Source organism: Gymnoscopelus braueri (assembly GCF_963280865.1).
Source record: "Gymnoscopelus braueri genome assembly, chromosome: 8".
NCBI classification, from domain to species: domain Eukaryota; kingdom Metazoa; phylum Chordata; class Actinopteri; order Myctophiformes; family Myctophidae; genus Gymnoscopelus; species Gymnoscopelus braueri.
Window position 1 is genome coordinate 41,348,371 of NC_137609.1, and position 14,331 is coordinate 41,362,701.

General features: G+C 43.7%; 1 protein-coding gene across 1 annotated transcript in view; it reads left to right on the forward strand.

The window, feature by feature from the left end:
* Nucleotides 1-409: 409 nt before the first annotated feature.
* The window catches only part of LOC308089988 (neurobeachin-like), a gene marked incomplete at both ends in the record, with an annotated part of 234,794 nt that continues 220,872 nt past the window's right edge, over nt 410-14,331 (forward strand). The window contains 1 exon segment of the mRNA XM_080434989.1: nt 410-760. Within this exon segment, the coding sequence (XP_080291115.1) occupies nt 410-760 (351 nt within the window).

The window sequence follows — 14,331 nt, forward strand, 5'->3', positions numbered from 1 at the left end:
AGCCGCAACCCTCCTGTATAAGCGTTGAGATTCGAGTGTATTTTCCATCATCATGTCCGTTGAGCTCCATATGAATGCTTTACCTCCAGGAGGCTGAATTATGGGGCGAATTCAGAGGATTTCTCCTTCCATGTATTTATTTTCTTTTTTTTGGTATTGATCGGTTCCTCAATCCTGCAGCCTTGATGTATTCTGTGCAGCAGCAGCGGACTGAGCTGTAGGAGCAGGTGCGTGTGTGTGTGTGTGTGTGTGTGTGTGTGTGTGTGTGTGTGTGTGTGAGAGAGAGAGAGAGAGAGAGAGAGAGAGAGAGAGAGAGTGCGCGCGTGCGAGAGAGAGAGAGAGAGAGAGAGAGAGAGAGAGAGAGAGAACCGCTCCTCTCCTCCGGCTTGCTCTCCAGTAGAAGGGGGAAATGTCGAGCGAGAAGCCGGTTTCAGCAGCACTGAGCTCGGCTTCGTTGACGGACACAGACGCTCCTCATCACCACCACCACCACCCTAACCACCATCATCACCATCAGCCCCATCAGCCTCCGGGCTCAGCCTCAGCCCTAGGCTCAGGCTCGGTGCAGCCGCAGGCCGCCAACACCACCGGGAAAACCATGGTGTCCGCAGCCGGCAACATGGTCCTCCCGGCCGGCGTGAACATCAACCCCGCCGCGGTCCCGATCAGGAATATCCAGATGAAATTCGCCGTGCTGGTCGGCCTCATCCAGGTCGGAGAGGTCAGCAACCGGGACATCGTGGAGACGGTCCTGAACCTGGTGAGTCCACCACTATAGAGATCTAATAGATCCATAGATCCATGTTTAGTCTCCTCTCCTCCACATCATCATCATCATCATCAGGACCGAATCACTGCGCCTCTCAGCGCCGCTATGTTTTATTTACGATGCTGCTTTCAGAGAGAGAGAGGATGATGTCATGTGTTTGTTCAAGGGATGGAAGGATGGATGGATGGATGGGCCTTCTTTTTATTCTGCCTTTGGAAGATGAAAAGACACAATGTGTGTGTGCGTGGAGTGCAGGTTATCGTGGTTCTTATTATTATTGTAGCGGCTCAGCGCGGTGCATGTGACCCCAGCATTCATTCACTGAGGGCTCGTTTAAATAATCACCAGCCATTGTTGACTAGAATGTCCCGTCAACAACACAGTGTCTCTATTCACCTGCCTTCCGTTGATGTTGATCACATTCTACCCTCTATTAAGCAACAGTAAAAGGCAGATGATTCTCCCCCTGACCCCGTTAACTACCCCCCCCCTGGTAGGGTATATATAACTACCCCCCCCCCCCCCAGCAGGGTATGATTCATTGGGCAGCTCTCATCATAAGACACGGGAGAATCGTTACAATGTTGCGCCACATAACACGGGATCAAGATCTTACGGGATCACAATTGTGAGCTGATGCCCGTGTTGTGTGGCGCAACATTGTAAAGATTCTCCCGCAACATTGTAACGATTCATTCTCCCGTGTCTTCTTATATTCACTGCCCGGTGAATCAGACCCGCAACATTGTAACGATCAAGCCCCGCTATTTAAAAATCAAGATCGGACTTGTCTTTATGCGCGTCTCTGAAGCGGAAGCCCGTATATAAGACACACTAATAGCTCCTTAATTCATAGATGATGTTTAGACAATGAGGCGTAAACATAGGATACAATATAACAATATAAAAATAGGAACGGCACAAAGGCCGACTAGCATTATGCTATCTCTCTATACCAGACCCATCGCCATATGCTGTGTGCGTGTATGATCATGCAGCCATTGTTAAAGGGCCGATCCGTCCCTTCGCGTCCTGATGTTTTTTTTACGCTTTATTATTATGATGTCTGTGGGTTTAATGGGCCGTTCGAGATGCGTCTGTTTTCATTATAACGGGACGGACGCGCTCCTCCGTGCGTCTGTCTGTCTGCTGGGCCTATAAATACAGGCCCTGTAATCTATACTCTCCCTAACGTACAACGGTGTCTGCCGACAAGAGCAGATCTACAAGCTAGTGAGCTTGTAGATCTGTTCTTGTCGCACCAGGTAGCATAACGGATGTGTGAGCAATGTTTTGCTGGTTAAATGTCCCCTGCATGGCAGCAGGTGCACAGGTCTGGTTGGTGGGCTTAAATACGCTTTAGGAAGTATAGTGCATGTGTTTAGGATTTGCTATAGCTGTGTTTTTTCCCCCTCTCCTCCTTTCCTTCTGGACTATATGATGACATTACAAATCTCTCTGTCACAAGACTCATGTCTTATGCTGCCGGTGGGCTGCAGAACAAAATGTGTGTAAGAGAGGAGGCAGCCGGGTTTCTTCTCTCTCTGAGTTTATTATAGATGGCCTTGTAAAAGAGGCTACATGGCCTATTTATCTAACTCGACGCATGGAACATGCTGGGCCAGCCCACAGCTGGCTGGGAGAGCTGAGGACTGAACCATTTTCTCCACCTCCACCACCAGGCGGTCGTATGGAATCTAGTTCTGGATTCAAGGCGACACTCTTGTACTCTTTATCGATTATCGAGCTACAAGGGGGGGCAGTAAAAGGGAGACGGGTGGGTGGGTGGGGAGCGGGTGCTAGATCATTCCGGCCATGCGTTAACACACGCTGAGGCAGGCAGCTTGCACTATACAGGCTACATGGCCCCGATAACAGTCACACTCCTCCTCTTGACTCTCTCCGGACGGAGGAAGAGAGAGATGAGAGATGAGAGGAGTGATGCTGGCTGCTATAGGCTGGCTGGCTGGCTGGGCTGAGCCCTAGCCGGCGATCTGCCGGGGCAGCAGCGCCATGCATTTAAAAGCAGGTGGCGGATGATGGGGGTTGAGAGAGAGAGAGAGCGGGTGGGGGGAGTAGAGGAGGAGGAGGAGGAGGAGGAGGAGGTGGAAGTGGTGGTGGTTGGTAGGATGCTGCAGTGTGCACACACACAGACATTCACCAGCTGATGCAGCAGGAAAGGGAAGCGAAAAGGATTGAGGATTGGTCCATCCTGTGGATCAGTGGGAAGGCTCAGCGGAGCGTTCAAGCTCTGCACGGGCCGGGATGGACACGACGTGCATGTGGAAACGGACGGACCGGGGGCCTAGCGGGGCCTACCTTACAGTAATCTGTCCTTGTAAGGAGCTTTATGTACCCTTGTATGAATAATACAAAGTCTTTTTTGTACAGTACAACACGACCTCCCATCGGTCACACGGAGAGAGAAGCGTTGTGTTTCTATGCCCAATGCCCAGAAAAAAAATAAAAACCCTGAGAAACTGAGCAATCAGTCTCTGCTCCGCTCGCGGCCGCGGCGGGGCCCTGCCGATATATCTATCTAAAGCCTTCCGGGGAATTGTTACTGCCCGGGCCCCGGGCTGCTTAATTAAAAGAGTTGAAACAAAGTGGTGTAGAGGCAGGCTAGGAGGAGAACCTCAAGCGGTTGCGGCTTCTTGGCACAATGAGTCAATGGCTCCTGAGACCTGATCCATTATTCAGGCCAGTGTGGGAGACCACAGCGGTGAGCCTTCTCCACTGTATTGATCCGCTAACCTCTCCCTCCAGTCCCCATCACGTCTCTCGGACGAACAGATGGACTTTTGTTTTAGATCAGATATGGTGCTCTGGTTGGAACGCCGGGTTCCCTGGCTTTCAGTAGTGATGGACGATGGAGTCGTTACTGGGGGCAGAAACCTCTTATCTCCATAGTCTAACTTTTTGAGTCCTGAAATAAGTAACTGTTTTGGACATATGAGGTTTCCACCCAACCGAGACGATATACAATGGAATGGAATCTATTGCCAACTACTGTTAAGACACAATGCGATTGTAACCAGTTCTTTGTTCCGCTGTATTTAAGATGAACTGACCTCCTATTGTGTAGACAATACAGTAGAATATACTGGATTATAGTTAGGGGTAAGCTTTGTTATCCCCAAGGGAGCAATTGATTTGGTTTACAGCAGCAATACAAGCTGTAGAAAACAATGCAACAAGAAAGAACACTAATACAATAATAAACACATACATCACAACATAAAGACAGATATACGGTCATCTGTCACCGGAACCATCAGAGAGCAGTAGGGAAGCAATACATTAAATCAACTGATTGATTGAATGCTTTATTAACAGTTTGCAAAATGTACAGTTATTCAATAATGCTAAAAAGCCCAGAGGGCTTGTTTCCATTGTGGTCCTATGTATTCAATTCATCAAGACATATGAACTTTAAAGACATACAATGCTATACAAGAAATCATCAATACTTGGAGCAGTACAAATATATTTACAGAAACAGTGGGGGTAATAATTTATTTTGTTACAACCGCGCTCCTCTAGTGCGACATCCTCTTATATCTAGGGCTGTCACGATTATGACATTTTACTTGCCGATTAATTGTCACATTTAATTGTCACATTTCGTAAACAAAAGTTGCACAGGGCAGATATGACAAATAACACATTTATTCACTTTATACTTAAAAATAAACATTAATAGTGGAAATATCCGAGCTAGCTTGTAGATTGGCTATTTCCACTATTTTTGAATATGACGATTATGCAAAAAGATTTTGCGATTATCTCAAATAATTGCAATTATGTAATAATTGTGACAGGCCTACTTAGATCAACAACATTTATACAAGTAATGGGTCGCACTCAGAGTAGCATGGGTGAGTTGTCTTTTTTAATTATTTCTAATTCTTACCTGTCTCTAAAATGAACAAACGTTGCGGCCAACCAGCCTTCATCAGTGTGGTAATTTATTTTGGCAAGCTAGAAGACGTGTCTAGGTCCAGTTGCAAATTTCAGACAGGTGCTCTTTAATGGTGGTTTTGAAGGAGGGTAGGAAGTCGCACTTTTTGATGGCTATTATTAAACGGGGAGAATATAAAACAGAATGGAGTGAAATAGAATTGGACAGGATAAAATGGATAGACCGAGATAGAATAGGGTGGAATAGAAAGAGAAAGTGGAGCTGCTGCCCAACAGGCCATCAGTCGATGTAGTTGTGTCTGGCTGGCCTGCTGCGTTGCAAAACATCAATGTTTAATGAACGACCTCCATCTGAAATGCACACTGTGAAAAGAAAAATGCTCATATTTGGCAGTTGAATTGTTCAGTACAACCACCACGCATCCATCATCCACGTGTGTGTGTGTGTGTGTGTGTGTGTGTGTGTGTGTGTGTTGTGTGTGTGTGTGTGTGTGTGCGTGCGTGCGTGTGTTCCTCCTAAACAGCACAAAAGATTGTTCCATCACATGTGTGAACTGTGTCAGGTAGGGTGAGGCTTGTGTTTGGATGTTGCCAATAGGAAGGATTTATAATAATGTCAAGACACACACACACACACACACACACACACACACACACACACACACACACACACACACACACACACACACACACACACACACACACACACACACACACACACACATGCCGCTTGATTGAGCTGTCTGGCTGGCTTGCAGATCTCAGGCCAGCTTGTCCTCCACCCCCAGACTCTTTGATTTTTGCATTTGCTTCTTTGTAATTGTTGGTGATCTGCTGTGTGTGAAGTAATGCCCGCTCTGCACTAGCGCCACTTGTTGCATCGCAAGGCGCTCATCATGATCAGGGTGTCAGCTTTAAATACAACCTAAATGTCAGCAACAGCACCGCAACCTTAAAGCTCAGGCTGCCCAAATTTGGTGCTGTGTTAATTTAACTCAGACACCTTGTTTTATTTTCACAGAGCTCTGCTCCGATGTGTTGTTTGCAAAACTCCTTCCGTTTTCACTCCTGTACGGAAGTTGCCTCGAGTGCGTTGAGAAAATAGAACCTTTGCCAGGGATTTAGGAGAGCCTGTATGAACCGTGTGTGCCAGGAAACGGCAAAAAATATGCTATTTCAATTAATTCATTTTGCCTGACTATGTTAATAATGGCATATTTTATTTATAGAGCACTTTTCAGTGTACTGAGTTGCACTTTACATGAATTATGATGATTTCGATTAATCCGCATTCATTTCCATGCATTGAAAACTAGAGGGACATTTGTGCCTATTAAACAAAATGATGGACATTGATTGTAAACAGCATGTGGTACAGTAAGACATTAAGGCTGAAGGGATAAAACAAAAAAGTTTATGAGTTATTGAGAAATAAACCCTGACAGGGTGATTATACCCCGACGCGATAGCTTATTACTATGCAAGTTAATAAATAAATGAATACGTATACTCATTATTTAGCAGTATTAGCAGTATTTCATTGCTTACGGTAATGAAAGTATTCCATTGATTCATGCCAGGTGTGTCCAGTGCAACACGGTCGCCTCGGAAAACAACGGGAAGTGTTGATAAAATTGAATTTCATTGTTTTAATTTATTTATGTATTTCTAACATATTCAAAATATAAATGAGAAAAGACAAAGGAAAAAAAATAAATAATAAACAGCGCCAAAGTTATCTTAACGTCATCATTAAATTATATTCCATGTTCGAAAAAGTAGTAGGAAGAAGTTTTGTGAGAACTCATCAGGTGCTACCCCTTCTTTGTGTATCTCAAAATACCTCAAACCTGCAGAATCAATATTCGGTCACTGCATTGTCTATTTCTCACCTCAAATGTTTTCAAAAACATTCTTGAGAGCAACGTTTAGCTGTAAATGACATTGTGTGTTTGTTTACACAGCTGCCATGTTCGATACAGCACAAAATCAAGCAGCGCAGATTGACATGAGCCAGGTGCTCTGAGCCTTTGATTAGACAGCGGTCTGTTATTGAGTTCAGCGGACATTATTCAAAAATAACACACTGCTGAATTCAGTGACCAATCAGAATCAAGCATTCAACCAAGCCGTGAAATAAATTGTACTAACATACTCTACAACACACATTGGTTAAAATAACGTTTTTCATTCAAATACATTCCAGATTGCAGCTTTAGATCTGAACAGTATAGCCTATTGTGGCGACATTTGATCTTTGTACTGACAGACTGCCTTAATATACAGGACATAGATATACTGTAGAGACCAGAACAATATTGTTATTAGCACAAAGCAGTATACAGGACAGTGGACACGCTGCTGGACACATGTTGGCGGTTATGATTCTTGATCGAGGGCACGTGTGATGGTAGGGTGGCATTCTAACCGGCAACCTCTGTAGTCTGCTCACAGCCCTGGTACGTGCACTGGAGGACTCGGGGGTCCCCAGGAAAGTAATAACAATAATAGTGTCCCCTTTTAGTTGTTGTTGGGATATTTTGCTACAGCACATTTTGCACATACCTTACTGTATACTTTCTGCACTGGCATTTACCCATCCTAACTACTAGGAGTGGCTGCCATTAATATGGCACCGAAGGGAGCAGTTAGGGGATAAGTGTCTTGCTCAGAGCCCGGTGTTGACCCAATTCAAGGATTTCTTTAATGCCAGTGTTTTCTCATTTAACTTTCTTTCTTTTCATAATGGATCCCCCATTAGCACTTGCATAAGGATGGCTTAATAGTCCTCCCGGGGTCCATCGTCACACAAACGATACAATCAGACACAATAGCTCACCTGTAAAAAATTAAGAAGCAGGTATAGGAAAAGAAACAATATTGACATTCTGGCATGAATGATTTCACACGTTTGATTCTGGTTTAAAGAGGAATTTCACCCCACCCAAAATACTGGTTCTGTAATATCACGAATGGAATGCCATGTATGATTATTTAGTTTTTTTTATCATTTTGAAAATATTTAGATAGAAACGAGAAGGGAGACAGGAAGGAGAGGGTATCCATTGATTGATTGATTTTGACCATTTAAAAATACACATAAAGCCATATACAGTAGCCTGGCATGGCCAGACTAATATCACTGTGTAGATATTAGTCTGGAATCTCTGTGTGGAACCTTCATTTCCAAGGGGCGAATAAAAAAATGCATCCGGTGATAAACCCGCCCCAAATTTGCATACTGGGCCCCGATTGGTCCCTCACTACTTCGGAGGGAGTGAAATCCAATCACAACTGAGCGGTGCCAGAGCAAATCTGCCGAGGGCAATTCTTGTTTTTGCAATGGATTTGTCTGGTTTCCAGGCTAAAAGCCATACACCACTGCAATGGCATGTACACACACACACATAAAATGTATCGAGGATAACACAAAAACATCGAGAACCATTGTGGTTATTTCAATTGGCAAGATAAGCAGGATAGTCGAACGCGCTCAATACATCCAACTACAGAATGAATAATCGGTCTGTCAATCTTTCTATCTCACCATCTCTCTCTACCTATCTCTCCGTCTCTCCATCAACCTATCTCTCTAACTAGCTAGCGATCTCTCTATCTGGCCAGCGATCTCTTATCTCATACAAATCCGCTGTGCAGTTATTTATTATTGGCTGCATGTTTACACAGTGTTTTCAAAGTGAGTGCAGAGCTGCAGGACTATACACAGTATACCGCTAGACCCACACTGCCTCTGGAGTGTCAGTCCTCATCCACACACACAGACTGGTGCTTTATTTATAGACGCTGGGTTTGTGTTTGAGCTGTAACGCCTTCCCTCCCTCCCTGCCTGCCTGCCTCTCTCCAAAACCGTGATGTCGTTATAAAGGGGGCGACGGTTGCCCGTTCTTAACCTGAATCCAGTCGTTGTGTTTGTGGAGGAGGACATGTGGAAATGTGGCGTAACTCTTGCCAGTGTTTTCTGTGTCTCTGGCTGTTGGGGAAAATCAGGTGTCTGCCTCACAATAGAATGTTGCCCTTTAACCACATAAATCCATTAAGCGGCCGATTCTACAAAATGTCTTCTAAATCCTAACGTTGCTATATCAGTGGTTCTCAAACTTTTTCATGTCAAGGACCCCCAAAATGATATGTATTTGGCCGCGGACCAGTTACAAATGTTAGCTTTGAAAATATATATCAAAGATTTGCACAAATTTTCAAGATTTTTCAAAAATAGCTGTCCCCAGGAAAGTAATAAAGTTGCTATTTTTTGTTTATTTTTAGTTGATCTACAAGCTCACAATGCGGCGTGTTGTGGCGCATTGCAAATGTGTACATTGTCTATTTTCGCTGAATATTTGCCCCCAGAATACGGACACTATGGTTTCAATTGGTTGGAAAAAAACTTTTTCAATATTACCTCTATTACCTTTCAATGTCATCTCTCCTAATGGTAATTACATCAATACAGCATGGAATTGTGGACAACATCTTATCCAGCGACAACAAAATATTCTAAGTCTTGGGTCTGAGAGTCTTAATCTCATCAAACGGTGGTTCCGTGGCTCAAATGCAGAATAAATAATGGGCCTTGATATGAAAAGGGTTGAAAACCACTGTTATAGCCATAACACGGTGCAGTTTTCTTTGTAATCTCTGAAGTGCCGCTGAGCGTGTGCTGAAAGGTTTACTCCAGTGATGTGAAAACTACAAACCTTACTTCCTGGTTCTGATTTGGTTGATTGATTGACTGAGAACGGCCGAAAATGGACAGAAAAAGGGACGTTTGCTCTGTCATAATGGATCATATCATACATATTGTTGTTTTGAAGACATTCTCCTCTACATTGAACTAGAATACACATCAATTGCGTGATTGAGTGTTTGAATGACACGCCCACATCAGGGATGCCAGGTTGAGAGTGGTTAATTTTAAACCAATTACTGATATTTTAGATATTTATTTTAAAAGACAGATGGTTTTCTTTTAGGTGAAATTATTCTTAGTTTTTTTTAGATCTGCTATTTTCAAAAGATTTGTATACATTTTAATACATTTGAGAACTTGTGAAATGGGATAATGAGTACTTCTTCTACATTTTGATACCATTACTTTTGCACTTTTACTCAAGTACATTTTTTAATACAGGACTTTTACTTGTAACAGAGTAAAAAATGTGAGTACTTTTTCCGCCACTGTTTCCGGGGTCACGGCCTGAACCACTGCTCTAGTTGAGCGGCGAGTTCAGAGAGTGACTTGTGAGACTTATTGGATCGGCTGGCGTGATGTTGTTGTTATTTGGCAGGCTGGTCCAACACAGTTCCCTGTTCAACCCCTTTAGTTGTCCCTCTGTGTCTTCCTGAGCAAACGTCTCATTATTTCTGTCCACACACCCCACCAAGGTCACTGCACACGCACACGCACATGCACATGCACACGCACACGCACACGCACACGCACACGCACCCGCACACACACGCACACAGGGTGTAGCCAACAGCACATAGTCAGCACAATACACGCACGCACGCACGCACGCACGCACGCACGCACGCACGCACGCACGCACGCACGCACGCACGCACGCACGCACGCACGCACGCACGCACGCACGCACGCACGCACGCACGCACGCACGCACGCACACACACACACACACACACACACACACACACACACACACACACACACACACACACACACACACACACACACACACACACACACACACACACACACACAGGCTGTAGCCAACAGCACATAGTCAGCACAACACACACACACACACACACACACACACACACACACACACACACACACACACACACAGACACACAGACACAGACACACACGTACGTACGTATGCACACACAACACGTGCACACAGAAGCAGCATTCTTCTGCCACTGCTCTGAGAGTCTATGTATATACCCATAGTTACTTAGACAGAACAGGCCGTTGGCAGGAGAGACAGAATTAGTGAAAAGAGACAAATGGAGAGAGGGCAGACCGCGGGGGGACGCACAACAAGGTCGTGTGGACGGACGGGTGGGGGGCGGGCGGGCGGGCGGGCGTGCGTGCGTGCGTACGCAGACGTCGGACATTAATATCACAGATGAATGACCTCAGTGTGTGTTTTCCTTGTCATGTGTTAATCAGAGCCGTTGTATCCGTGTTTGACCCTGTCAGTGGAATGCACCAACGCTGGGAGAGAGAGATAATAATACATAATAATAATAAACTTTATCTGTATAGCACCTTTCATGGCATGAAATGCATTCTAGCCCTATATGGAATTTATGGAATGCATTTGCAAAAAAACCATATTTAAAATATTGATTTGATGCTCATACTAACCTTAGGAAGTATTACGTTGTTTTTTATTTTCACATGCATTCCATGAATTCCATAGGGCTAGACCACACATGGACACATGACATCATTAACCTGCGACGGGCATTGCCCCTATTGAGTGAAAGATTAACTATTTTTTAAATAAATAAAATATTTAAGGTGTTTTATTTAGGTGTTTAATTTTACATTTCAGTTATAGAGGACAATTATAATGTATTAAGGCATATTTGGCCTATTAGCCAGGGATCCTTTTAACCCATTTTGGGCGGGAACCCCTATATGTAACTATACCTTTCAGGACTGGAACCGCTTGTTGCTATGTATGTACAGTATAGCAACATACATTTGTTGCAATTTTTGAGTAAATATTTGAAGTTTTTCAGAAAACTTAGGTCAGGATTTAGAAGGCGTTTTTAGAATCAGCCTCAGGTCTAAATGGGTTAACGCAAGGAAAGGTGCGAATTCAATACAAAAAAAAAAAAAGAAGAGGTTTTGCCCTTGGCGAGCTCCACCAATGCCAAGTATTTCAGCCTGGTATGTCTGGAGGGTTCCAGCCATGGGGCCCCTGTCTACGGCTCCAGCCGTCTGAATCATTCAGGCCCCCCTGCCCCCTGATGGCACTCAATCAAAAGACTTTTAATACGTGTCATTTTTTTTTTATACCTGTGGGTAGATCACCGCTTGGATGGCAGCAGCCTGGGTTCTGTAATTAGCCTGTTTGACCCCGTTGGCAGTGTCCTTCAGGGGTTCAAACCATAACAGTTTTCCATCGGAGCATCTGTGTGGCCTCAGTGTTAAGCTATCATTATCCACTAAAACACACCTAATTGGTCTTTATAAATAATGAATGGGTCTTGAACGTTGTGTGAAAGAAGGTGTTGCAGAGTCGTGTGGAGAGCAATAGCTGTTTCCTCCAAAAACTAGAGGGTTTGGACTAGGGATCGGACGATATGAAAATTTCATGTCACAATTATTGCCACAATTCACAATTCACTGTGACTAAAACTAAATGGAATTTTATTCAAAAGACTATTACTAAAACTAAATACAACTCAACACCTTGCAGGAGGAAATAATGTGTGTGGCCGTCTGTACAGGCAGAAACAAGAGAAAGCGAGGAGAAAGAAAACAATAGAGGATTTCATGGTACAAATGTTGCTGATGATGTCTGCTTTCATGTGGGGGAGGGGTGCACCCCCCGTCGCCCCCGGGTCACTGTGACAGCAATTAGGAGAACATTTCTTGAATCTCCACTTACTTAAAACAGACAGAGGAACAGTTTCAGTACAACAGCATGTTCCTAATGGTTCCTACAAAGCGCTCTCGTCAAGTTGATTTCACCACAAATTGCTTTTGATTAGGAACTTGTCAAGTTGAAAACAATTCTTTTAATTGGCACTGTGGTTAGCTGAGACGCTAATGGGAACTAATAGCAGTGGTGGAACGTAACTAAGTACATTTACTTAAGTACTGTACTTAAGTACAATTTTGAGGTATTTTTACTTTACTTGAGTATTTCCAATTTCCAATACTTTTACTTCTACTCCACTACATCTCAGAAGCACTACAATTATTTGAAAACTTTAGTTACTACGTAGTTACTTTTCAGATATAAATTATGATATTATGAAACATGCATTAACACCTTTAGCCCTATTTTATACATAGGCTATTTGAAAATAGCTGATCTACAAGCTCACAACGCGTCGCATCGCGACGCGGTGTGAGCTTGTAGATCTGCTATTTTCAAACCTTTTAATACTTTTACTTTTGGTACTTTAAGTACATTTTGATGCCAATACTTTTGTACTTTTGATCAAGTAAATTTAGAATTCTGGACTTTTACTTGTAACAGAGTATTTCTACATTGCAGTATTGATACTTTTACTTAAGTAAAGAATTTGAGTACTTTTTCCACCACTGACTAATTGTATCTGATAAGCCAGTTTATTTTTATTTGACAGACACCCTACTTCCATCAGCTTTGCTCAGACCACACCCACATCTTCAAATGCAGCCTTTCATTATGATCCCAACTACACCTGTAAAACTACACACCAGAGCCTTCAATTGGAGAGTTGCGTCAATGAGCGGGCAGAAAGAGCAACATTGTTCATGTAAACTCGGAAATAGTGACAATGAATGAATTAGTTTATTTCGGTCATTAAGCCATGTACAGAGTTTGTCATTTGACATTTCCAAGGAAGAAAAATTATAAAATTCATAAAAGCGCTCATAGACTCCAGTGCATTCCGTAAACTTCCGGTCCAGGGCTTTGTCACTATTCGGCTCCTCGGACTGGCCCCAATGTAGTGAACGGAGGTGACGCAACTCTCCTTATGGCTCTGCTACACACTTGTAAAGTTTCATTATGATATGAACTAGTACACACTTGCAAAGTTTTATGACGACATTTATGACAAAATATGTCCATAAAACAACACACACACACACATGCGTACGCGCACACAGTCACACATTATATACACAAGGTGGAAACAATACTAGCCACGCTGTCGTGGCTGGTAAATATCTTCTCTATCGGGCGGAACCTCATATGTCCAAAAGTGTTACTTTTCAGGATTTAAATTCAAAAGTAGAAAAAGTAGCAGATTACAAGCTCAAAACGCTCAAACTTCGTGCCGCGTTTAGAGCTTGTAGATCTGCTACTTTTGATGCTTTTGTGTGACGCTGTAGTATGATCAAGTAAGGCGTTAATTTAAGAAAAAGAAAAAAGTTAAAATGTGGAGATAAGAGGTTTCTGCCCCGACAGCAACGATGTAACAGTTATGTTGTGCTATAGCCGATGCTACCGGCTCAATGGCATGGATATATGCATGGCACGCACGCACACGCACACACGCACACACGCGCGCACGCACACACACACACACACACACACACACACACACACACACACACACACACACACACACACACACACACACACACACACACACACACACACACACACACACACACACACACACACACACACACACACACACACACAGCAGGTGATTCAAAGAGAGCAGCCTGTTGTGGTGATTAAAAAATTGCAGGGGTGCTAGACGGACACACACACACACACACACACACACACATGCACACACACACACACACACACACACACACACACACACACATGCACACACACATGCACATGCTCTCCCTGACAGACACGTTCATGTACTGTACACACACTCTCACTTCCACTGCAAGGTCATGCGTGACTTTACTATTTATCACCCAGCATATGAGAGAGAGAGAGAGAGAGGCATGAGAG